Source organism: Amblyomma maculatum, chromosome 5, assembly GCF_055883805.1.
Source record: "Amblyomma maculatum isolate TAMU_Amacu chromosome 5, ASM5588380v1, whole genome shotgun sequence".
Lineage (NCBI taxonomy): Eukaryota > Metazoa > Arthropoda > Arachnida > Ixodida > Ixodidae > Amblyomma > Amblyomma maculatum.
The window spans coordinates 162,245,002-162,272,540 of NC_139348.1; the positions used below are offsets into that span (position 1 = coordinate 162,245,002).

General features: G+C 44.3%; 1 protein-coding gene across 1 annotated transcript in view; it reads left to right on the plus strand.

Annotated features, from left to right (window-relative positions):
- The window catches only part of LOC146190161 (uncharacterized), a 195,215-nt gene that overhangs the window by 113,331 nt on the left and 54,345 nt on the right, over positions 1-27,539 (plus strand). Inside the window, exons 32-38 of the mRNA XM_084605427.1 lie at positions 4,395-4,490; positions 7,041-7,136; positions 7,503-7,598; positions 10,485-10,580; positions 10,971-11,066; positions 19,475-19,570; positions 26,471-26,566. Of these exons, the coding sequence (XP_084461553.1) occupies positions 4,395-4,490; positions 7,041-7,136; positions 7,503-7,598; positions 10,485-10,580; positions 10,971-11,066; positions 19,475-19,570; positions 26,471-26,566 (672 nt within the window). The remainder of the gene's footprint in view (positions 1-4,394; positions 4,491-7,040; positions 7,137-7,502; positions 7,599-10,484; positions 10,581-10,970; positions 11,067-19,474; positions 19,571-26,470; positions 26,567-27,539) is intronic.

Sequence of the window (27,539 nt, forward strand, 5' to 3'; positions counted from 1 at the left end):
GTAAGGTGGCGTCGGATATGCGCGGTTTTCACCTTGAAAGAGACTTAGAGGTCAAAGTTCTGTGTTAAACTTTGCGGTCGCAATGTGACTTTGGAGCAGTCACAAAGACCCCAAGTGGCCCGTGACCACTGTCAAGGTCGAGGCCAGGGTCACATGAGGTTCCGTCGGGTAGGACGGGTTTACCTTGAAAGATTTAGAGGGCAAACTTTTGTGTTAAGCCTGGGGGTCGCCATGTGACTGGAACATAGTCACGTAGGTCACCAAGTGGCCGTGACCACTGTCAAAGTCAAGGTCATGTGAGGTTATTATTATTATTATTATTATTATTATTATTATTATTATTATTATTATTATGTGCGGTTGACTTACCCAGTGAGATGAAGAAGCACCGAAGTCGAGCCATTACTGGCGCATCGAGCTCATCTGTCCTGAACGTTGCCATTTACCAAAAGAAGCGTCCGAAGACTATTTTCGTCTCTAAACTCAGTCCCGATACTACATCGGTAGACCTTACCAACCATCTAAAATCAGTGAATATTACTCCCATTTCCTGCCGGCAGCTGAAAACAAGGTACGACTCCTACTCGTCCTTCCATATTGAAGTTGATGAAGAATCCTACAGTAAGCTTGTTGAGCCTTCGATGTGGCCGATGGGTTGCATATACAAGGACTTTCGTGGGAAGCTTTACGACGATATGCTTCATCCCTCTGAACTGACGCAAAATTGCAGTGGCCCCTAATTTGGATATCTATTATCAAAACGCCCGAGGTCTTCGGACTAAGGGATCAGAATTTTTTTCTAGCGTCTTGTCCTCTTGTTATACCGCTGTTGTGGTTACCGAAACCTGGCTGTCAAGTGATATTCCTTCCAATGATTTCTTTCCAAATAATTACTCTGTTTTTCGTAGCGACCGCCCTGAAACAGGTCCCAAATCAAGAGGAGGTGGATTGCTCATTGCTATTGACAGTTTTGTGAAGTGTGTTCGACGTTCCGATCTGGAAACTGTTGAAGAATGTGTGTGGCTCGAGCTCACTTTAAATCGGCATGAAAAACTTTTACTTGCAGCTTTCTACATTCCTCCGAATCTACCTCCTTCAGCCTATGATGATGTTCTGCTCTCAATCGAACATGTTATAACCCGTCATAGCAAACACAAACTTCTTATTTTAGGTGATTTTAATACTCCTGGTATCAACTGGAACTCACTTATTTCTTCTCACAACAATCATTACATATTAAGTAAGTGTAACGCTCTACTTGATTTCATAGCCTTTAACTCTTTGCAGCAACACAATTTCATTGAAAACTATTGCGGTAATATTCTTGACATCTGTCTATCGAATTTTGAAAGTGTTCGAGTCTCGAGTTCAGACATACCGCTGACTCGCTGTGACAAATTTCACCCTCCGCTTCTAGTTACTACTGCTGTCTCTGCCTCACCTTCTACTAACTCAGATCGGGTGGGGAATTCGCCCCGTTTCGCGTATGCACGTGGTGATTATGTCGGTCTTTTCAATTTCTTCTCTTCCGTCGACTGGTCCCTTTTAAATGACATTAATGATTCAGATGGACAAGTCAGTCGCTTTACAGAAATAGTTCTTGATGGTATGCGTCGGTACATACCTTTGCATACTCCTACGCGTAGGAAGTTCCCTTCCTGGTTTTCAAGGGAACTAATAACGGCGTTAAAGCTCAAGGAAAGGGCCCATCGTAAAGCGAAACGCCCTGGGTTTCACAATTGGGCAGATGAGTTTCGCCGTGTGCGTTCTCTTTGCAAACGCTTATACAAGCGGGACTACGACTCCTATCTTGAGTCTTTAGAGAGGTATGCCTCAAATCGTCCTAGTCAGTTCTGGCGTTACGTTCGCAAGCGTTCCATTAAATCAGATTTAAGTATCAGCTTAGTTGACTCTCAGGGTTCGGAAATTCGGGATGTTGCCGACAGTTTTGCACAACATTTTTCCTCCGTTTACAAACATCCACATTGTGATTCCGTTTGCCTCCCATCTGGTGCACTATCTAATTCCATTCTCTTTGACGAGGAGTTGATAACTGAGAGTCTTAAGCGTCTGAGACCATCTTTGTCTCCTGGACCTGATGGCATTCCAGCTGTCATAATAAAAGCCTTCAGTTATATCTTCGTACCAGTACTGACTGCCATATTTAATAACTGTTTAAAAAATGCTGCCTTTCCTCGCGTGTGGAAAATGGCACGCGTGTTTCCTGTCTTCAAGTCTGGAAACAAATCTGATGTTTCCAATTATCGTCCGATTTCTCTTCTATGTGCAACCTCTAAGCTTTTCGAATTAGCTTTGCACAGCGTACTTTCCTTCCATCTCAAACATATCATAGTACCGAATCAACATGGCTTCATGTCGGGTCGCTCTACTTCTACCAACCTAGTCACGTTTATGACGTATGCCTCTGCAGCAGTCCTTCAGAGGGGTCAGGTTGACACTGTGTACTGTGATATGAGCAAAGCTTTCGACGTTGTTACTCACTCACTACTTCTTGAAAAACTTCTACTCTCTGGCGTTGAAGTCTCTCTCGTAGCCCTCCTACGCAACTATCTCCTTGATCGCTTCTGCTTTGTCAGTGTCAATGGACAGACTTCTTTCGTTTACCCTGCAACGAGTGGAGTTCCTCAAGGTTCAGTGCTAGGCCCGCTTCTCTTCTCCGTTTTTATTAATGATGTTTCCTCGGCGATAAAGAACTCCTCGTTTCTTCTTTATGCTGATGATATAAAAATATTCAAGGTAATACATTCTTTTCAAGATTGCGTGTTGTTGCAATCGGACATATCTGCTTTTTCTGATTGGTGTGCGATGAATCGACTTACCCTCAATTCTTCCAAAACTATAGGGTTGTGTCCTTTACTCGTAAAACACATAGCTTTCTCTACCATTATTCTGTCAATTCTGTGCTGTTGGATAGGGTTGATGAAATTAATGACCTTGGTGTACTTTTTGACCGCACCCTCAGCTTCTCCTCTCACACTAAACGCATTGCTCAGCGGGCTATGCGCACACTCGGATTCGTTTGCAGACTTTCGAGAGAGTTCCATACTCCACTTCCGTTCCTAAAACTGTACCTGTCCATATGCCTCCCGGTCTTGGAGTATGCGTCGGTTGTTTGGAATGGCACTTGCAAATCGAACTTGGACAAGGTTGACAGAGTACACAAAAAATTTTTACGGATATTTCATTATCGCTTTCCTTTCGCAACTTCCCCCTCTCGCTCCACCAGGAGCGCCCAACTGAATCTTCCTTCCCTTCACTGCCGTCGTATCAGACTTGATATCATATTTCTGTACAAACTCCTTCATGGCCACATTATGTGCCCTCAGCTCTTAGAGTACATCCTACTGCGCGTTCCGCGAAAGAGCATGAGGGAATTCAGACCATTTCAGGTTTCTCCTCTTCATTCCCACTCCCCTCTGGACAGGATGCAGTGGTTATTTAACTCTTTTTGTCCTCACCTTGACATCTTCCAAAACTCGCTCTGTTCATTTACATTGGATGTTCGTAGCGCTGTATTCTAAATAGTACTTTATCACATATAACTCCCACTTTCTAGCCTTAAATTGTATTTACTTCACTTTTTGCTTTTTCTCCTGTTCAATGCTGTCTGTATCTAGCACTACTTTTTATCCGTTTCTTACTTATATTTCAACTTTAAACTTTATATTCGAATCTTACTGTCCCTTGTTCAATTTTACTTCTTTATTGTATTATTCTGTATTTCTAGCCTGTGTTTTAAGTACCATGCACTTGTTGCGCCTGGAATGGTTGTTTATTTTATGTATATTTCTATATTACTATAATCAATGTCAGTTATCTGTTGTTGTTTTTTTTTCTCTTCTATCTACCGTTCTTTTTTTTTTTTCTTTATTTCCTGGTGTGCTAAAAAATTCTCTCACTGTGTATATAAGTGATGCTACTCATTGTTTGCTTACTTTCCGTGATACTTTTCGTCTCAGTTTCATTTCATGTATTATTTCTTTTTTTTTGTGTTCTCTCTGCGTGTGTAAACATGTTTGTGCTTTTTCATTTTTTTTTTGTGCTGCAGCACAAAGACCACTTGGTTGTTCCTGCGCACATTAAATAAAGATTGATTGATTGATAAAGATTGATTGATTGATTATTATTATTATTATTATTATTAAACCTCTACCACTTGTCAATTACTCACAGCTGCTGCGGCCACGATTTTGCGGACTCGGTGTGCGGACGCGGTGTGCGGATGTGGTCAGCGACAGAAGTGTGTGAACATGGCGAAGTAATGTTTTCGCATTAATAAAATGCATCCTTAAATGGCCTGAAAGTGCTGGTTACTTCGCGGTGCTGCTATGTTTGATGTCAGTTTTCCCTTGTTCGCTGCTTCATTTCTGCAGGGGGTGAACGAAAAGATTGCAGTGATGAAGAGAAAAGGACATGCGAGTCAATGGGCATGAAATGTGACTTCAGTGCCGGAGCCGCTGTCTGTATAGGTAAGAAGTGTACCATTCATGTCTAGCCTGCCCATCCCTTTTGCTGCCCAAACAAGGCAGTTAATACTAGCATCTACTCAAGGGTAGCTGCAAATGAAAGTTATTGGGCTCGATGACAACCGTGGTGCCACCTCTTGGCAGCGCCGCGTGACACAGGTACTTAGCCAATTCTATTCGGAAAGAAAGTATTTTACAGAGTCCGTACGCTTTCGAAGCCTCGCCCGGAGAGTTTGAACTACTGCTACGACGCCGCACACCTGCAGCGTTGTTGTCGCTGTTGTTAAAGAAAGGGAATATGTGGTACATCCAGTCAGAAATAAGCAGTCATAAATCATGGTAGCCATTTTGAGAGAATTACGCCGCTACATTGCTGCTTTGCTCGGTAATCCCTCCTGAAGGAAAGGAGCTCTCAGTTGGGGACATATGCTGGGCACTTCGCACAGTGCCGGCCGAAGCGGCGCTACTCGGCCGATCCTTGAATATCAAGCTTTACAGGGGGGATGACGCGAGGAAATAATTTAATGCAACTGGGTGTTGCCCACTGATCGTTGCCACTCGACTCGTGTGGGTGTTTGTTTTTCGGCTTAAGCAGATCGTGGTTATTTGTTTTCTTGGTCATTTGAAATTACTGTTGAAGCTGCCTAAGGCAAGTGACAACCGGCTCGCGTCGTTGTAGACATGATGCCTTCACTGAGAAGAATAAATTTGACACTTCCCCACTTTCAGACAGACTTTCCTGGCTCTGGGTAGGTAATGCAAGTTTTTGGGCGAGTTTAGGACGATCTTCCATAGTTACAGCGCGAAAGGCAGGACAAGAAAGGAGGACACAAGACATAGCGCTGCTTTCTTTCTTTTTTTTTTTTCGACGTCGTCACGTTTCTCAGACACAGCGATGACTGCATGGGAACCTTTCGATACATACGCATCCTTGTCCAAAACAAGAGAACCTTTATTGTTGTCAGCTGGAAGCAAAGATAACGAGTTATCTTTCAGGCAATTAACAGTCTTGTAATAAGGGAGTAATTACTCATTGCATCCACCCAAGCATGGCTGCGCTTGGGTGGATGCAATGAGTAATTACTCCCTTATTACAAATCTACTCCACCTTGGGGGATTCCCCTAAATATTTGACCAATTAACAGCCTTCTGAAGGTGAAACTTCATCCCTTGAAAAGCTGTACCTCGTTAGTACATCTACACCGTCAGATATACACCGTTCCGCTTCAGTTTTGTTTTTTCGCTTTGTTTTTTCGGCTTTCCTGGAAACATTTCCCACTATGGTCGGTACTGCTCAGTGAAAGAGCCATGTATATTTTCTATCACACCAGCTGTTAGCTTTAGAAGTGATAAGTGAGCGCAAAAAGATAAACTTTAATTAGCTCCAGTCCTTCGGACGTCACTCACGGAACTCTCCAACTCCATATAGATGAAATCTTGCTCAATGAAACGCGTGGTGCAATGACAATTCACTTCTTTACTTATTCACAGACTTGTTTAACCAAGCTTCCTTCGGCTAATTGTTCGGGTGGAAATGAAAGCATGCGTCGTGTATGCAGAGCAGTAACAGACCGTGTCAATAGCCTAAATAAAGTAAAGCAACCACAGCGACGACGCAAGGTGTGATGCTGGCACACATTAAATAGCAAACCTGCACAAAAAGCTGCCACATTTAGCTTGTAAAACGAACAAATTCAATCCAGCGCCTGCTTCAGCTGCAGTAAGTGAAGTCACGTGATTCCATTTGCTCCCCCCGTTCGACACTACCGTCGCCCGCTCCAGTGGTGGAGCTCGCAGCCAATACAGCTCGCACATAGTTCAACAAAAAGAAGCTTCACAGTTAAACAAACATTCGCAGTGGTACGGGTTCAAACCCGGACCCGCTCCCTGTCCGCGTCACTCAATCTACCAACTCTGCAAACTAGGACGGCTAACAGATCAGTGGCAGGGCGAGAGTTTATTGATCAACTCCAAGTAGAAATTATTCATGGTGACATGCGTAAAGAGTTACACAACAATAGAAAGAAATATTTAATAATCGGTCGTAAGGAGCAATTACTTTCTTATTACGACTATTTCCCAATTTGGCACTTTCTCTTAAACTCGGAATTGCGCACATTCCGTATGTATCAATTATATATCGCTCTACCACTGCTCTGCTGGCTGTACTGGCTAGCTCACTTGTAGAGCGCCTGGTTCGTGAGCGATAATTCTACTTTGCAGCTTTAAGCCAAGAAGCACTTTTCTTCAACTAAAATATTTCTAGGAAGGCTTTGAGCTTCAGTGTGTAGCTGTATGGATGCTCATGGTTGGATGCCGATGAGTAATTGCGCCTTCAGTTCAAACTCTACTGCTTGTCACCTTCGGGAATTCTTATAAATGGACCATCATCATGTGCTGCTCTTCCGTAGGAACGTTTGCGGCAAGAAACGTTTAATGAATGTGTTTCTTCCCTTTTTTTATACAGCTTATTTTCTCATTTTTGTCACCATGTTTTTGTATTTACAAAAAAAAAAAGTGACTTTATAAAAAAGTGTAGCATCTTGTACGCAGATGAAACACGGAAAAACTGCAATGAGGAAGAGAACAAAATGTGTAATTCTACTGGACACGAGTGCGACTTCACCGCTGGAGCTGCTCTTTGTATAGGTAAGAAATTACGCCGACTTTAAATTTGTCTCGCAAATGTTTAGTGCTTAGAAATAATACCTGTCGATTTTTTTTACCTACCTTTTTAGTGCTCCTTTGTTACTTAGCATCATCATCCTGGCCAGCAGGATGGTGCCGGATAGTGTGAAGGCCTATCGCATTATTATTTATTCAGCCACAGCTGCTTCAGTCTAGGACAAGTCCGATTTTCAAATACGAAACCCAAGCATCGGCCGCACTTCTTTGTAAAATTTCATTTGGACGCACTTATCAGCAGTAAAGCCAGACTACGAGTGGTAGTTACTCTTTTCGACTACTCTTACGAAAGAGGAATCATGTCCTGATAGCATTGCACTTTCTTCTCAGACCAAAAGCACACTGAATGTAACGAAGAAGAGAGGAAGATATGTAAAGAAATGGGAAAGGTTTGCGACTTCAGTGCCGGTTCCGCACTGTGCCTAGGTAAGCAGCTTAATTCCTGACGTAATGCGACTCTTTACTGATTCATTTGTGCTCTCAATAAGTGAGACTGGATCAGAACATCGTTTACACAATACCTTGGGGTCTTGTTTCTCAGAAGCTCCAGCGCTGTCGACGTCACCGAAGAATTTGTCTTTCGTGACCTAGTAGCCCCAGGTACTTTAAAACACAGATCAATGCAGGGCAAAGTACTGGGGAAATCGAAACTTGTAACGTGTTTTCTGTAGCATACGTAACCAAGAGTTTTGAAACATAAATTGCAGTAATTAGGTCGGTGTTGGGGATAGAGCTCAGGTCTATTGGTTGCGATACGAGCACACTGTACACATTGTCACGAAGGTTTGCTGGTTCAGTCGTGTTAAAAGGGGACTTAGTGAATTCGCTGTGGTCTTTAACTTCGTGGTGTGTCTTGAAGACGTATACTGATGTTAACTATAGTTAAGCGCATGTTAATTAGGACCTACAAACTTTTTACGAAATGGCTCTGCCGGCTAAGGCAGAGGACACTATGAATAAAATAAGGAAAAGAAAGGCCAAACAGTTGTTTCAGTAATTCGCGTGAGAAGGTGGTAGCAGGAAATAAGAGGTGAATTAAAGAGTTCAATTCTCAACACAAGTTTCTCCTACAGGTCAGAATTGTTTTGAGGTCTTGGATCACGTACTTCGGTGCCATCTCAGGAATAGCGTATTTAAAGACTCATCTAAAACGTGGCAGCCACGAAATTGTATTCAATTTAAAGCAAACAAGACTACGCCGTCGTAAACAGAAAATAACGAAATATATGCGATCGCTTTTTACAATGCCTATCAGGTTAAGATGTGAGAAACTAAAAATCAATTTCACCTATAAGATGCGATCCGGGCAAACTTTCATGCGTTCATTTTTGTACAGTGTGCGAAGCAGCTACAACTTTCGAGCCCCTTCGGGCTCATAATGCACTTGTAACAAATACCACTTTCTACAGAACAGCAGAGCTTCTAACGGTATTTGACGCGGATTTCTTATAGCGTCGAGGAGCTTCTTATTTGAGCCTTTTATTTTCCTAAGAACTGCGCTATGTTTGGAATAGACGGGTGCACATTCGAAGCCGCAGACATCCTCTTACACTTCCTCGAGCAATGACTGCTGCTTGTTATTGGGAGGTACTTTATTTTACGATTCTCAGCATTTCAGCTCTGGCGTTGTGATATAGTGCAGCTGACAGATGGAACCCATTTACCATTTGCTGACAGGAAACTTTCGCTACAGAGCTCTTGCATTTGTCTCTTTGACAAATGCTATTAGGATATTGTATAATTAATCACTAAAGGCTACGAAACGTTTTATTTTTCTTTGGGCTTATCAATGAAATGTTATATATATATATATATATATATATATATATATATATATATATATATATATATATTTCCCCAGATAACAATTGTAACGGCACTCATGGCTAGAATTAATAGTTCGCTTCGCGTAGGTATGTGAACCACGTTCGCTGGAAATTAAGCTTTGTCGAATGCAGATGCACTCTGTACTTAGTGATAATGCGCAAATTGCGAAGGTTGTGTCGGCAATAGTTGTATTCTCAGTGATGTATTTATGGTCTTTGGAAAGAAGCCATAAAAGAACGGCAGCACTCTGAAATAATAGTCTTTTTTGCACGCTTCCACTTGCAGTTAGAACGCATTAGCACTTAAAAAACGGTGATTAGCGTTAACTGACGACATAAAATTATTTGTCTTTGTATTGCCACAATAAGTACTCTTAATTTATTCCACATACGAAGGTTGCCTCAGGTTTAGCATAGCAAGGAACTAATGTGGGAGCACTTTTGCTTCGTTCGGTAGGTTTCGCCTTCATAATGTCTACAGGGACGAATGCGCTTGGCAGCGGAATCTAGAGCTGCGGCACTGCGCCTCTTTGGTTATGCAGTTAGTTAGTCGGAATGGTCTGAGTTATATATCGTCTAAACCCTGCAGTGCGTGCGTGTTCGGCTAATCCAAGTTCGTCGTAGCCAATGTGGGGTACTATTTACCTAGCGATCTTAAGCCTCTCAGTTGTAGCTCTTCTCTGTTATTTTTTACCATATGCGCCGTTTTTTCAGAAGCAGGTGTAGTCTACACTGAGGCGTCTGTGGCGACCTTCGTTTCATATCCACCTCACTTTATTTCAGTTTGCAGCGATCAAGAACTGAAATAATATTCTTCAATTTATTAAATACGCTGCCAGATATTTATGGCATCGTTTTTAGGTATACATGAGACAGCAAAAAAAAAAAAAGAAGTAAAGAAACCACACAAGGAGTTCATGATATCTGTGGACCACTAGCTTCGTGAAAACTCATTGATCGCTGCGAACAATCGTTGTAGTATTGTTCACTCTTGGACTTTGGCGTAAGATATTTTCACCTGTTATGTTGATCCTTAAGGGGAGAAGCGAACAAGTTGCGACGTGGCAGAGTCAAAGGTGTGCAAGGCTATGGGGAGGAAATGCGACTTCAGCGCAGGAGCAGCCCTGTGCGTGGGTAAGCGATCTCCACTACAACGTTTCAATGCCGATTTGATATGGAGGTGACATCACCCTTACAGTGGTGTGACTGCAACGACCAACCTGAATCAGATTCTTGAGTAAAGGTGGCTTTACTATTTTCCCATTAATCCAGAGCCTTGCGAATTTAAGAATGATTTAGTAACTCACGTTAATCGACAAAAATCCCTTGCAGTGTTTAGAGTACCGCAGCATGAAGTTAGGCAGATAGTATGCGGAATATGTTCGAGTAAGAATCATTGTTGGAAAATAGTGTGGGCCGTCTATGTTGTGCGATTTTGTCATAATCTCTGTCTAAAATTAATTCGTTTTGCTGCCTTTTCTCGCAGATGAAAAACGCGAACGCTGTAATGAGGAAGAGAAGGAACTATGTGGCTCTATGGGACTCGACTGCGACTTCTCCGCTCGTGCTCCTCTCTGCATCAGTAAGAGAAACAAGCTTGTAATTTGGTGCATGGAAGGACTCAAAGAGGACAGCGCTTTTAAAAAGAGTTATGTTCTGTCTCCCCAGCCTGCTTTCCTCATTGTAATAAACAGGGTAACAGCCACTATAGAAAATGATTGTGGAGCACTGTCTGCAATCAGTCCCAGTTTGCGCTAGGCGACCATCTGTCAGCAAAAGTGCTTACCTGCTTCTTCTCTCCCCATCCTCTCTTTCCCAGGACTAGGCTATGAGAATTTCAAGTCTCTCAACATTTCGTCAAGCAACTCCACACGCGCGCGAAAGTTCGATTACAATGGCCGTTGATCTGAGCAGAAATAACACACTCGCAAAATAACTTACGTGCCCAAATTCATTATAAAATGTTTTGCAGACAAAACTCGCACGAAGTGTAACGAAGAGGAAAAAGAAGTCTGCAAACAAATGGGAAAAGAATGCGACTTCAGCGCCGGTGCACCATTGTGCATGCGTAAGCACAATCTGCCTCCATATCGTTTATTTGTTTATTATCTGCTGTAATGACGTTATCAGTTTTGCATGCAGAAACTAGATCCGCAGAGTGGGTTCAAAGCCAATATCTACAGTAGCGTAAGAGCTAGTTTGTATTGCATGGTGTACTTGCCAGAGCAGGTTGACACACAAACGCGTGTGTTACCCATCTTCGTCGAGCCTTTTCCTGTGTTGCGCTGATATATGTATCACAGAACTATAGCTAAGGGAAGTGGAGGGAATCCGCTTCGCATTCGGGAGGTGCCACGTTCGATCCCTGGCGCCGCTGGGTACCCACGAGTTTTCAATGCGTACAAGATTTCCCTCGACCTGGTTCTCGGCTCTTGTGGGTAAAAATGCTTGAGAAAGGGGTCGTGGACAAAGAAAAAAACGACCACATATGGGCTTCTGCCGCGCCAGGAGGACTTGTGGTCGTCCGATAGCGTAACGAATCGCAGGCTCACTGGCACAACGTCTTGGTCGGTGTTTCGCATATTCTTTAACTATAGCTACATCACTGAAAATTGGGCTCCATCGTGAAAGGTCCAGCACATTAGTCCCCGAAACGTTATTGCTGAAGAAGTAGTGTATTGATTCTCAAATTTATGGCGGTACGGAGCAACCACAATCGACTACAGCTGAACAAGTAAAGCACTTGATCTCTTCCACTTCCTTTGCAGTTTAAAGTCAATACGATGTGGTCTCAATCGCTAGCGACGCTACCATCTTAGGTCATAGCGGCAAATGGTCGCCCTTACAGGAAAGCAAGGGAGAAAGGAGTCTTCGGGGTATCATTGCATTGTCGCTGATGTATGCGGTATTCCTCTCCTGAAAGCACCGCGCCTGTGGTTTCCCAGTTGAAGTGAGGCTTAAAATACGGTTCTTTATTATAGGCCGCGGAACGGCTTCCGGTTTCACTTTTCCACCTTATGGAAAGGTGGGCATCTCGTCTTAAATCGTGCTGAACTGCAGAAATACCGCCAAGGGCGGAACAACAGACACTTCAGTGAGATAATTGGAATTCCGATATATGCATTAATTATTTCCACTTTTTGTCTTTATTTGCCAGTTAAGACCTTCTTCCCAACCTGCATGGCACAACTCATCAATTCTCACACTTCGTGCCGTAATAGTTGCGTGGTCGCGCTGAACTTCCGCATCGCGTGTTCAACTGGCAGTTTCTGCCGCTCTCACTTACCCATTGGAGCAATTGTAACTAACAAGTTTCGCCGGTGGGTCAGAGAATTGTTCATCCATGATACAATCATAGGTCCACGTAATGCAGCAGAAAATTTGTGGTCATTATATGGTCAATGACCCCTTTTCTAAGCATTTCACCTAGAAGCACCGAGCACCAGGCCGCGGGAAATCTTGTGCCCATTGAAAACCTGCGGGTACGCAACCGGCGGCACCGGGGACAGAACCTGGTACTATGCGAGGCGGATGCTTTGCCATAAGGCCACCATTGCGTAAAGAGAAATTCTTTGCAATTTTCGAACGCCCAACCTTTTGGGTCAATTACCCTTTTCCCGGACATTTTACTCCAGAATAGCCGAGCATCAGGCCACAGAAAATTTTGTACTTATTGAAAACAAGTGGGTGCCCAGTGGCACCAGTGATCTAACTTGGTACCTTTCAAATGCGAGGCAGATGCTCTAGCACAAGGCCGCCGCTTTTAAGCTTCACAGTAACATCCAACCTGCTGCTTGTCCAAATTGCGTGCCAAGTTGACGAGCTTCCAGCTAACAAGTCAGTCATGGAAACATTGCCGACGCTGTTCAGTGGAGATAGCAATGCAGTGGAGATAGCACTCAAAAACAAGCATATTCATCTTTTTATGGACATTCTTCCCACTTGTTCCGCAACTTACGTGACGTTTGCCACGTGACGCCACAGAAAAAAAACTTGGACGCCTCCTGTCAGAACACTTCAGTGCTATGTGACCCACACCATGGGGGCCTTGTGTGTGATTGTGCTTAAACCACATCAGCCTGATGAAATTTGAATCTGCATTGACATGTGCTGCGAACAATACCATTCAGCCTCAATGGACATTTGTGTCCGACAGTAGATGAGATCATTGTCTTAAATGGAGGAACAGTGTGCTACACACTTGACCTGAAATGTAGATGTTATCAGCTGGAACTTGACGATGCTTCGAGGAAGCTCACAACGTTCTCGACCTATGCTGGCTTGTTTCCCTGCAGACGTCTAAACTTTGGCATCGATTGCAGCCGAAATCATTCAGAACACCCAACAAAAGCTCAGACATCCACAATGTCGTGAACGTTAACAATGACATCCTTTTCTTTGTTCAAACAAAGCAGGAGTATGACGCCTCTTTAGAAGCAGTTCTGCAGCGACTCCCAAAGCCGGAGTAACATTTAATGAAAAGTCATAATACACAAGAATTGAATTCCTTTGGGCTCATTTTTTCAGCTGATGGTGTTCGTCCTGTGTGAAGTTCACTGAACTTTCCGATGTGCCATTCGGTCTCCTGCTCAGAATGTATGACCCGTGGTAGCTGCTTCGAGATATCAGTGTGAACGTGCAGGCCCCTGTAGTGGGAATTATCAAATGGGTGGGACCACTTAGCCTCAAAGGGAGGGAGGATTCGAGGTTTCCCTAGCCCGCACCACGTGGCGAACAGCCTGACCCTCTCTTTCGAGGGGAGCTCATCCCCTCCTGGCCTCATTCCGTCAGAGCTACTGCAGAGGTGGCACGAGTGAGAGAATTTGGCATATCGCACCGGGTAACCCCTCTTTCTCCCTTCCCTCTCATGCCGACAGACAACTTCGGCAGCGGAGGAGAGGCGACGCCGGAACGTCGGAGAGCATGGATGCTGCTGCGATCGAGGAACAACATTTGGAGCTCCTAATGACAGCTTAGCCCGCTAGCTGTGCATTGTTGTGTCGTCCTTCTCCACCACGGATGTGACCCGAGCTAGCAGTGTGTATTTCGGACCTGAGAGCAGAGCCCGAGCTCCGTTAGAAACCTTACAAGAGACACCTGATTGAGGCTCGGCGGCTGAATTCTTGGCGGTGCCGCCTCCAAAGAACTCGCTCCGTCCCTTTCTCCCCTTCCTACCGTGGTTGGCTTTTCAGGAGACTGTTCTTTACGGTCGCTACAATGTTTAATATTTGTGTCCTCCTGGTGTTCTGTGTGTGCATTATTTTCGCAGTTGAAGCGCATAGCTAATTTTTGAAGAAACAGGTATATGGTAGTTACCTGCAAGTGGCGCGGCGCCAAAGCGTTGTCTGCGTTTCAAGCCTGCGGAAGAGGCACCTAGCTAGGCTCGAGTGGTCATTACGCACTTCTATGAATGGAAAACCTTCACTGACCAGCACTGTTTTTACCTTTCGTTAGAACCTCTCATTTACCAAATATTTGAGCGGCCGAGGCGATTGCAGAGTTATTGGTTTTCCTATCCCCCACCATTTGTTAGTCGATATGCTTTCCGCAGTCATTGATTAGTTGGATGAAATCTTATATTTCCTTTCCATAACTAGTGATATATGAGAAGTGTCACCGTTCTAACTCTTATAGGTTGCTCCCCTCGCTAAGAACGAGGATTGAGAGCTAAAAATAGGCGCTTGGATTGAACCAGGGGTGGATTCGTTAACTAGTGGTTTAGTCATTTTATAAATAGTTTTCTCTTTGCTTATTGCTTCTTACTTTTATATTGTAAACAAATTCATACCAATCCTAGGGTAACGTAAATGCTTGTGAGCTAAGGCCACCAAAACATCAAGAACGCCGATTTTGTCATCAAGAAGGTATTTGCCTCATCTCCATCTTAAGTAGAATGTCAACTTCCTGATCGCAAGAAAACTGCAACCTCCTTACAAATCAAAACCTCAGGCTCTCCGCAAGAGGGGAAGAGCCTCTTAGAAATAATTACTCGAGCGGATTTTGAAAACGCGCTTATCTAACATACCTTTTACATGAACTGGCATTGAAGAACGTTGTGAGGGAACATACAGAACGATGACTTTGAAAGCTTAAAGCGAACCATGTCTGACAGATCCACCCTTGTCTGCTTTGACTCACCAAATGGACAAAACTGGCAGTAGATGCAAGCCCAAATTAACCTGGTGCTCTCCTCCCAGAGCGTGTCGGTGAACACATTGCATTTAAGCTTATGCAAGCAGAGCACTTACACAAGTTGAAAGCCACTACTTCCAAATTCGGCGAGAGATGATCTCAGCTGTGTGGGTTATCAAACATTTTCACATTTATCTTTGTGGACGTCGTTTCTGTTTGCTGACTGATCACAAGCCCTTAGTGAGCACACTGGGAAACTCAAGATCACCACCATCACCTCCTATCCAGCGCCTAGTTCTACACATTCAGCTGTGTAAGGTTGATGTACAGCATACCACAGAAAGCACAAACCCTTCCGACTAGCTTTCAAGGCATCCAGTTTCTGGGATGCAACTACATGCCCATATCGACAATGTGCTAAATGTGTATGTTAGCTTCCTTCAGCGCCAAGGCATTCCGAAAGTCTTCTCTATTCGAGAAGTCGGTACCAGCTCAACTGAAGCCATTTGCATAGATCAACACAGAGTTGACTCAACGCCTGGGACTTCGAGTAACTCGCCTACTTGTTCCTTACCTGCATGAACTCAGAAGGGTCAACAAGGGATCGTCAACACAACAATTGAAAGTAAACGCCTGCTTTCCAGGCAAGAATAACATTGTAAACGCTGAATAAAAGCTGTCTACCATATCAAGAGGCTGTTAGCCAAACGCAAGAACCACTTGCCTTCACTGAACCACTCAATGATCGCTTAAAAGAAGTGTCAGTTGACTTTTATGGCCCTTTCCCAAATAGAAAATGTGCTATGGTAGTAATAGATGATTTTTCACAGTAGCCAGCGATACAAGTCCTACACTCCACAAATGCGAACACTGCTTCTCTCCCTGTTACAGCTGTCTTGCCAATTTAAAATCCCCGTTTCAGGTAAACGCTTACAGCCGACTACCATTACAAGGCTAAAATTCAGCTTCGTTCTCAAAGGAGTAGGAATTTCAGTGCTACCAAACTTTCTGGCCTCAAACTGATGACGAAGCTGAACAGTTCATAAGAACATTAGAGAAGAATGTCACACGGATCAGCTTGACAGCAGTGATTAGAAAATGAAGCTGAACACTTTTGTCCTGCGTTCTAGAAAACACCTGACGAAAGCAAGATTCTCATATGAATTAACTTCTATTCGGCAGACCAATGAGAAACCTTCTGCTCTGCTACACGGAAGCCCCTTAGAAACCAGTGGCCTATCAGGGTTGGAAGAAACCATGCTCGAGAAGAAGGCACACAAAAATACGCATGGCCGATGCTTACAGGCCTACTCATCTTGACCTCTCCTATGTTGCTCAGTCTCGTGTAAACAAGGCAACCATGACAAGTCCACTCCCTACTCTGATCCAGACCCTTATACCATTGTCAGCATTCATGAATCTATATTAAGACATTGAGATAAAATAAAGTAATAACCCAAAATCAAGATTTATCAAAGATGTACCCAGCCTCAAAGAAGCCCCCGCCAGAGCAACACCTGACCGTGATGATACAGCCACCACCTAATGTCGATAGCTGTACCTCAGTTCCAGATCCTTCACCACCTCATTGCACCAGAATTGTGCAGAGCATTGTTACCTAAGAACAACTAAAACCCACCAAGCCATCTTTCTGAATTTATGATCCGACTTTTGCGATGATTTAGACATTCGCTAGCTTAGAACAGCGGGATTCCTGTTTGCAGGTTTGGTAACCACTGCATGCTCAATCACTGAGCGTTTTCCCAAGGAGAGTAAAGTAGTGTGCAACCAAATGCAGCCCAATATGAATGCTATATTAGCAACTGTGAATAAAAAATATGGCGCCATAACAAACAAGCCCGAATCATCGGAGTCTCGCTTAATTAAATGATTCTTGACCTACCCGAACCAACAGCAACGCCACAGGGATTATGTGACCAAATGGTCGACGAAATACTTCTGCCGATGGTACAAGTGCATACTATGGAAACTTACATTTATAGATATTTGCTTAGAGTTTTGGTTTATCGTATGTGTGTTCCAAGCGCTAAGGTTTCAGACCAAAAGCATTGCTTAACATCTGGCACTTTTGTTGCTCAAAATAAACGATCGCTCCGTTCACTGTATGCGCGCTGTTCATTCGTAACCTGCCCACGCTTCCAAACTGGTGAGCTTGGCAGGTTTTTTATGTAGTCACGCGAATGGTCCGATTCAGCGGAAACCTTAGCATACTTAGCGATGTGCATAGCAAATTCAGATCAGTCAAGAGGTCGTGACATCACAAAAAGTCGGAGGGACGAAAACAGAAAGATATTGAATAAAATCTAGCAGCGTGACTCATGTGCCATGAGTACATGTAAGAACAAAAAGTAACCACTTGAGATATGAAGAAAATTTGAGGTATTAGACGAGACTGGAGATAGATAAATTATTTTAGGCTATCGAGTCACGCTCTATAAGCTTGGTTGTGTTTCGCGGTAAAGGTAAATAAATAAGAAACATAAAAGAAAACATCGTCCACTCCTGCAAAGTTGAATGGAATGAAGGGATCCATCAACGCTCTATGGCGTTATACCCTTTTGATGAATCTTGCGTTTTCTCAAGGGCACGGTACTGAGGACCGTCACTGATCGCTACTTTCACATCAAGCACTGTAAGGCATATAAGGACGTAAGTTACGCTGTGCAATATTGTTCGGCTTCTAGGGCCTAAGACAAAACAGGCATCTCCATTGACTGAAACACGCGGTGCTAAGGATTCCTGGTGAGAAGAAACTGTGCTCAAAGAGCGCATATGCATAATTGAGAGGGTTTGAGATACATAGACCCCCATCCATGTGCACACATCAAAGGGAGCCAGGTACCGGGTTGGCAAATGCTTGTACTCATTTTTACACTGGTGAGCATTGTGAAGTGGCTTAGGAATCAATCCCCTCTCGCAGTCGAGGGGGTCATCCATGTTATGAGCCCGTGTTTCTCCCTCTCGGCATTGGCCCAATTTACGTGCTATACACTCTTAGAGATAGGAAGAGATAGGAAACGTGCAGAGTGGGTCAGAGAAATAACTCGTTACCGACATTCTAGTGGAAATTAAAAAGACGAAATGGGCATGGGCAAGACATGTAGTGCGAAGAGAGGATAATCGATGGTCGCTTAGGGTAACAAACTGGATTTTAAGGGAAGGGAAGCGTAGCAGGGGGCGGCAGAAAGTTAGGTGGGCGGATTAGATTAAGAATTTTGCAAGGGTCAAGTGGATGCAGCTAGCACAGAACCGGGTCAACTGGAGAAATATGGGAGAGGCCATCGCCCTGCAGTGGGTGTATATAGTCAGGCTGTTGCTGCCGCTGCTGCTGATGATGATGACACTCTCCGCATAACCCCGGTCGCAAAATTTTCATCCCTTTCCTTACGTTATTCTTGGCAAAGCTGGGTTACTGTTTTGCTACACACCAACATTACCACCGCTTCTGGTGGCCCCCAGCACGCACGAGTGAGATAACTGTCGCCCAAGGTGAACCGGCGGCGATCTGATCCTGGGTAACGGGGAGGGGAGGGGGGGAGTGATAATGAAGTTAGTCCTCTCGCGGCCGAGGCCCCAAACCTAATGATGATTAGTGGTGCAGGATCTTGGAGCTGGTAATGGAGCGTACAAAATCTGTACTTTTTTTTCTGCTGGTGCTGTTACTTGTCGCCGCAAACGCAAAGCACAGTATCAAATAATAGCGACACCACAGTTCCATTGTGCGTTCAAAGGCTGGCGTATTTATTAGCACGTAGTATTCAAGGTATAGGTGATGAGAATGGTTTGGTGCACTGTTCTGCCGTTGGTCATACAGGTGCAGCAAAACAGGTTGTCTATCAATGTCTAAAGGGCTCTCCTTTGGTCTGTGCATAGCCTATGAGGCAGCATGGGTGTTCCGATTGATGTTTTTATGTATTATCGAGTTCCAATATTTTTTAATTCTTGTGTACTTCACTCACTGTCCAGGTGATGTAACCAATGAAAGAGAGGTGTTTACCACGCACTATTTTCAGTCCTTCCTAGCATCAGGATGTAGATAATCGTGCTATCGATTCAGGCGTATTTCGATGGTAAGGAAGTAGATGATAGTATTTTTTAATCAGAAAAAGGCATAACGGTTTATTAACCTTCAAGTTCAACTATTAGCAATCACTGTTATCAATATTTTCAAAAAAATGTATGGTAAAACACAGCTGAATAGAATTTTGGAAGTTTCTCAGCGAGAATCCCTTTCTAGCTACGGGGATTGTCTTCCTCTTTCTCGGTAGAAACTTTCATGCCAGATCAATTATCATAATTTGTTTTTTTTTCTATCTCCCACAGAAAAAAGGCGAACAAGCTGCAACGAGGAAGAAGAGCAGATATGCAAGTCAATGGGCACGAAATGCGACTTCAGTGGAGGAGCCCCTATCTGCATGGGTAAGCGACTCTTCCTGCCTATGTTGACCAAGAAAGAGTGTTCAGTAAGAGCGTTTGAGCACTAAAAAGCGGGACATCAAACCCAACTGTCTCGATACTCAGAATGCACTCTTTATGCAAACGCGCGATGACTTCATAAAAGAGACAAAAAAATTCTTAAGACACTTTGGATCACTGAACTGCGTTGAGACGAAAGCTTCTATCGCCCGATGGTCCGAAGCTCTCCACTACGGCAACTCTTTAACTTCCACCCTCGCGATGACGCGATAGCGTAAGCCACCAACATATAAAGCTCCGCTTTAACCGAACCGTATGAACGTGACCTAGGGATAACGTGAATGCAAGAGTCTTGGCAGGCTGATTCTGATACCACCCTCTAACATGAAATGAGACGCACAAGTTGGCAGCCCCTGCAAACGTAATGTCGGGAAGCCCTACGTTCATTTAAAGCTCGGCCATATCAGCTGCCAGCTACCGCCTCTCACGTAACGAAAGCTTTACGAACGGACGGAAACGATCCGCGAGCATGAGCCAATAAAGACTATCGCCTTAAAATACCTGCCAGTGTTAGCAATCCTACGCAGCGTGGCACGCAGCGAACACGTTAGACGGGGAAAGAAGACTCGTCTGGCCACCCTGACGAAGAACATCAGCCCCGGAGAGGAAGACTACCTGGGAGAAAGAAGGTGGACACCGGGCAATACGGGCCTTATATGTAACCACCCTTATCATTAGGTAGTTAGTAAACATTTGTTTTCGAAATAAGTAAAAAAGCATCGAATTTATTAGCGCCCCATCAGTAAGACAAATCGCCCAACGCAAAAGAGGAATAACTGCTTCCAGAAGACAGGAGCAACGAAAAGGGGGCAGCGGCGACAATCTCAGCTACATCACAGCAAGACGGCAGCGGTGCGCATTCGTCCTATATCCTCAAGAATTACGTAAAGACCAGGCAATCGGTGACCCGTAAAACATCGCCACGACCGAAGGCAGAGATATAAGGAAGTCGCTCAACGACACTGACATAGCAACTCGTCCTAATACAGCTGCCGGGAGTCAAAAGCAAGGAAACACACTCGTTACCGCAAAGCCAGACTTGTCGGCGTCCATTCTTGCTTTCCCGGGCCCCGCCATCGCGGTCTCCGAAAGAGAGAGAGAGAGTGCCAGAGACAGCATTGAACGTCAAAATGGTGGCGGGACAGGCCGGCTGCAGGGACGGTGTTACTTTCGCTGTGCTGAAATGGTACAGAGCAAGGGGAGAGCAAGGAGAACGCAGCTGGAGACCTGACAAAAATAGGTGGAGGATAGTTGTACAAGTGTTTTGCCACGAGGAAAGCAGCATACTTGTCTTCTACGAGCGGATGCCGTAGAAGACAAGGCCGCGGTAGTCTATTTTCGATTGTATTTCCGACAAGTGTTATAGCTGCACCAAGTGCAGCATAAAATACTTCTCAATGCAGGACACTATCATTCCGAGCGTGCAGAACGCGAACCAGGCTCCGATTCTACGGCTTAATGCGGCAAGCTTCAGTACGTCTATGGAGCTGTCTCGGGCAGCAAAACGAAGCAGGGATATCGTTGCTTTCATGGAAAGCACGGGATGGAAGCCAGCCCGACGATCTATGGTGGAGACTAAGCATAAGTACGGCAGCGTTGGAAGTGCCAAAGAGCCGAAATATAAACAACGCCGCAAATCCGGCCACGTTTTGGTTGACTGTTCAATACCTATTCACCACAACAGAGAAGAAACTGCTGAGTTTATCTCAGTACGCGTTCGCTTAATCGAGTGACGGGCCACCCAGTAGCAAGTACGTGCGCTGATTAATGAGAAGAGCTACGATGCACTCGTCGACACCAGAAGCCAGCTGTGAATTGCTGCCCTTGCGTAGAGGAAGACAGTCAGGAACTGTATGAATCTGACCAAAACCCCGTCAAATATATTTAAAAGTAACGATGGAGATGACATGAAAGACGAAGATGTCGTGATTCATGTCGCGCAAGAAAGAGCCGAGCCCTTTCCTCTCATCATTGATCGTACCCATCGCATACGTTGAGGTCAATAAAACTTCAAAATCATGGCAAAGGAGACGAATGATTCAAGCATCTTGGACCCTTCAACTCAACCCAAACCGTCAAAATAATGATAATGAACGACGTGGCCTTCGAGCCACGTTGAATGAAGATTGTTATGGAAAGTGCAGATATGATGGGGACATCTTCTATCAACGAAAGGTGCCTGGAAGGTATTTCACGTTGCCACCAACAGTTCAGCGTAGATATGGCAACCACTTTGAACTGCGTTCTCAAGAAGCGAATGAGCCTGGAACGAGTTTAACACAGGTAAGCTAAATAAGACGAGCGCAACAACGTGTGCGAAGAGGGCATCTCTCATGCATGATGTTGCAACAGGTCACATTGTGACTACTAAGGCCCTAATTGAGCTCCTTAGTGAACATCTCAATGAATTTGGGCGAGCACCATTCTAATTTTAATGGATGTACTCCTGAAGGAAGTGCGCTGGTTTCTTTTAGACACTGCCCAACAAGCAAAGAGCTTGAGACAATACAGAAAACAAACAGCAAGTGGAAGGCAGCGGGAGTTGGGCGAGTTGGTTAACATTCATGATGGAAAATAGCGCGAAAGTACACGAAGGACGGAAGGAAGTAAGACACGGACAAGTGCTGGAAAATAGCGCTCGTCCGTGTCTTACTTCCTTCCGTCCTCCGTGTACTTTCGCGCTATTTTCCAGCAAGTGGAAGGCAGCGGGAGTTGTGATGGAGCCACGGTCTCCTCATGCAAGCGCTGCACGCGATAAAAAGTGGCCCGCCTCGGCTTGTCACTGATTGCCGAAAGCTGAAGCCACAGATTCTTAAGGACAAATATTCCTTGCTGCTAATTGACGTCGCTTTTGTGCAGCTCACAGGAAGCCAATTGTTCGCAACGCTTGCCTTGTCCTTAACCTATTAAGGAATCTGCAAATGGACACAGACTGATATCGTAACCCCAGACAGGGCATGGAAGAATAAAAGGCTCATTTATGGACTCATATCAAGGTTTTACTTGGGTGACATCCACGTACCTGAGAAACATTTCGAAGAGATGGAAGAAAAGGGAGTGAAGGTGGCTTCAGGCGCTTTGCGGAGCAGGCCTGACATCCAACTTTCGAAATGCACATTGGCAGATCATCGAGTCGAGTAGCTTGACTTCACTATTGGCGAAGGCGGCGTAAGACGAGAAGCTGAGAACGTAAAAGCAATCTACTAATTCTCAGTGCCGAAAGACCTTCAGGAACTCAAAACGATTTCTCAGGCTCGTGTTCCACGCATTGTTCTACGACAATTTATTCCATGTTGCGCAGTGCTCATCGCAGCACTTAGTCGGATAACTAGGAAAGGCGAGGATTTCTTTGGGACCAGAATAAAAAGGACGCAGATCAGACAGTGAAGAGTGCGCTGACGTCATATCGATTGTTGCAGCTCTACAACCAGAAGACGAGAACAGAAGTGGGTCTATCCCAACGGGTTGACAGGCATTCTACTGCAAGCGGACAACAGTGATTATTACACGTGTTTAATACGTCAGCATGAAGAACACCCTGTCTGAACGGTTCTACTATGCGAGAATGTTGAAGCTACTTGCTCTCACGTGCATCATCGAGAGACCCTTTTTGGCTGGAATTGATTTTACCTTGGTGACCGACTGTCAAGCTCTCGTATACCTAAACGCCACGAAGGCGCTTAAGCCGCGAGATTATTTGAAATCCTTCGAGAGTACACCTTCGGTATATGACAGCGACCGGGAGATCGAAGATGGAACACGTTCACTCCATGAGTCGTGCAGCAGTCCAGCGAGCCTTGAAAAAAGGACATCACCGACAAACTAAACATACGGCTATCACCTTAGAAGACAAAGCTCTGGTAATTCAGAGGACAGACGACGAAATTCTTCGGATCGCATCACCCTCGAGAGGAAACCGTGTGATTGTTATGCAAAAGAACGGAGCTTGATAAAGAACTTCGGGCTGATGGAAGAACGACTTTTTCGTGAAACGGAGGCAAGTGGAAGCTGCTCTACTTGCGTTATGTCAAAATACACATGAAAAAGCTTGTGTGTTTGCGATCTGGAAGGCCAGTAAGGATTTCATGAACAGTGTCGAAAATCTCTGAGGGAGGCGTACTGGCTCTCGGAAATGCGAAGGTATTGACCTTCGGTACCTTGACCCCAGATGATGCGTTATGTACCTGACTGCAAGGTGCCAAGTGGTAAGGAAGAGACTTCTGAATATCATTCCTTCTGGGTTACGACACTTTGAGACTGTTCATTCTGATCTCCTGGATCCCTTTGTGATGAGCAAGAAGGGAGACAAATATATTCTCATCATTGTAGACACCTTAACAATGTACATGAAGCATTTTCCATCACGGGACACTTAAGCAAAAAGTTTAATCAGGTCACCTGAAGACTTCACCTTGAGCTGTGGTCAGCCCGAAATGATAATAACTGATTGAGGAACATCTTTCGCGCCGCAAGCATTTGTAGATTTCTGTCATGCCAAAGGAATCCAGCTCATCCTGAATTCAAATAGACGCTGTCGCGCAAGCGGTCAAGTTGAGAGCTTCAGCCTGACCCTCGTTCTAACCATCTAGACGACCATGGACGGAAGCCATCGAGCTAGTCTAGGATCAGCCAGCTAAGCGTCAACACAGATAAAAGCCAATATTAAATTTTTAAGTCAAATTTTGGCAAATATTAAAATTAAGTGCCCAAGAATTCGTGATCGAATCCCGGCCGCGGCGGCCGCTTTTCGATAGAGCGCGAAAAGCAAGGCCCCCGTGTGCTGTGTGATGTCAGTGCACGTTAAAGAATCCCAGGTGGTCGAAATTTCCGGAGTCCTCCTCTACGGCGCCTCTCGCAGTCTAAGTCGCTTTCGGACGTTTAAACGCACAAACCAAACGAAACCAAACTTTTCTACAGTTTCCAAAATGAATACAAAATGTTGTTGATTGGCAATGACATCACAAATTTATTTGTGTAACGTGTTCGCTCCTAGTAATGAATCAAGACATTATCAATGTTTGCATGTTTGTGAGCGATTATTCACTATATTATTGTAGTTGCCGTAGCAGTTTTATTTTACGTAAGTCATCGTCTTTATAATTTCTGAAAAGCTTTCAATCATCGTGCTATCAAAAATGGGCACTTACGTTTGAATAATATAATGCTGCTTTTTTCATGTTCGTTTGTAATAAGTGCCACTGGTGTTATTACCCTTTTTTCTGTTTTTCAGACGCTTCTAAACATTGTCTTGCAGACTATAAAATCATTACAATGGACCCAAGCCATACCTCACGGACATATGTCCTTTTTAAGTAACACATTTTGCAGCTCTTGAGTGATGTTTCTGTTATTAATGATTTAAGTTACCTGGAAATGTACGGGTGCAGAGGCTCTGTCAGTGGTCTTGACTTTATATCTATCCCTTGCACGGAGGAACTCCGTAAAACAAACGAACTTCAAACATCAAATGACCGGCGACTATGGGACATTAAGTTGCAAAGAGTCGGGGCTTTCTTCAACACGTCCTACAACATGAGCCCCGACAAGACTCCGCTTGAAGTGCTGCATACGTACAACCCTAAATTACAGGCGTAGAGCTGCGCGAGATCGCGGAGACAGATTGTACCAGCTGGACTGATCCACAACTATAACGGAAGCACCTAACCTTCCGATGTGTACAAATATTGTCTTGTTTTTTTGTTTTTTTATGTTTGACCCTGACTCGCAATGGGTAGTTAGGACTGCTATACAAAAACTTGTGGGTTGCGGGTTTGAGGATTGTGAGGCTGCTGTGGTACACTTGATATTGAATTGCCATCAGCAGTGCTGAATTCTCAGGCAACGCACGAGAAACGGTTCGACATGCGTCACTGCAACCGCGACGCCATAAAGGTTGCTGACGCAGTCGCCATGGGATCTGTTCCCAAGCACACCAGCGAGCCGACATAGACCCAGTCTTGTTGAAATAGTCCGCTAGTTGTTACTGAAGTGAAGCCAAGCGACGCCTACGGAGTCGCGACATTGAAGGCGGCATGTCACTACGTCACAGCAGCGCACGTCACTTCTCTAAAAACTTGGTCGAATACTTCGGAGAACCTTTGGATGAAAGATAGTGCGCATTGGCGGACGTAATATCTGAATATTAGTGAGCACGCAGGGCAGGGAAAGATTTGTCTGACCACCCTGGCGAAGAAGCAGCAGTAGCAACCCCGGAGACGAAAACGACTAGGCAAAATAAATACTGACTTAGGGCAATAAGGACCTTACACGTAACCACCTTGTCATTAGGTCGGTAATAAATAACTGTTCCCAAAAGAAGTAAAAAATGGTATCCTAAATTTAGTTCGCGCATCATCAGTAAGACAAATCGCCTACACCTGTTTTCATTGAAAATGCATCAAAAGCCTGTATTTTTAATCCGGGAAGCGAAAAGTCTCCTTATAATCGCCGCGCACTCTTTGAGAGCTTTAATATATTGGGAGAGCTATTTTGCAGTAACTCCAACCCAAGAACGCCGAATCAAACTCCGGTCGCAGAGGCCCCCTTTTACGGTCGTGGTGAAAAGCAAGGCGTTCATGTACTGTGCGGTGTCTAAACACGTTAATAAAACCTACCACAGCGGCATCCTTCATAGATTGAGTAACTTCCTGTCAACATATAAATCTGATTTATAGTCCCTTACTTTTATCGTGATGGTTTTAAAACTAACTATAATTCTCAAAGTCAAAAAGATCAATTTCCTTCAATGACAGGCAGCTCTAAACCGTGGCAAGGGCGGCCACTATATTGAGAAATTTCATCCGCGAAAGCTACATATCCCCGCTTTTCGTTGCCCCTTCACAGACAACAAGCGCACAGCATGTGATGACGAAGAAAAGAAAGTATGCAAAGAAATGGGAAAAGACTGTGACTTTAGCTCTGGCGCCTCATTATGTATCGGTAAGAAAACTCGTAACTTTTGGTTTTGTTCGCTGTTATCTTTTACTGAACGACATACACTGGCCTCGCCTACACCGTTCCTGCACCGACTTTCGATACGATGTCAAAATCTGTTGGTAGCATCAGCTGAAAATGCCGGCCTCGATTACATGCCCAACAATCTTACCTTGAGCGGCAATCCTAGAAATGGCAGTAGTTTCTGAAACTGTGGCAAAGTTTGGGTGTTAGTTGTGCATAATTGCCGATAAGAACGGTTACAAAAAACAGTAACCTATAACGCCGTCTGATAATGTTTTGTTTCATTGTACAGCGGCAGTTTTTATAGCAGGTTCTTGCGCTCACAGAACGCTATTGTCACACTTCACAACAATAGGCTGTCGCTATAACATTCAAGCCAGCCATGATAAGACAGTTATGGGTTAATTATCATGAAAATATAACAGGAGTGTCAATTACTCCTGAAAGTGAACTTCCTGTTGTTATGTTAAGAAATTGACTTTTCTTTGTGTGCCTGTGGCCGACGAAGCGATTCCGGCATTCGCTTTTCCATACCCTATTTTAGCTAGCTGTCTAGTAGCCTCATAATTTAGAGTGTGCTTTAGACTTTCGTTAGTACCACTCGGCTAAGATTAATTTTTAGATAAGTTAAATAATATGAAAACATTGGTTGATTTCTAATGGGACCCAATGTAAAAAAATTGTAGCCGATTTGCACAGTTAATGAAATGCGAAGCACTGCTTTTCCCTGCTATACCTTTCATGCATTTTACACTTTGTTATGCTTCGTTGAGCTTTGATATTAAACACTGTCATGCATGTGATTCCACTCTTTGTACATGGTCCATCAATGTTTATTTTCATTTTTTTTTACATTTTCACGGAGATCAACGAACACCATTTTGTGATCTGTGTAGTAGCTGCAATATCAGAATCGGTAGAATCACGTTCCCGTTGTCTTCGTAACCGCTGTACT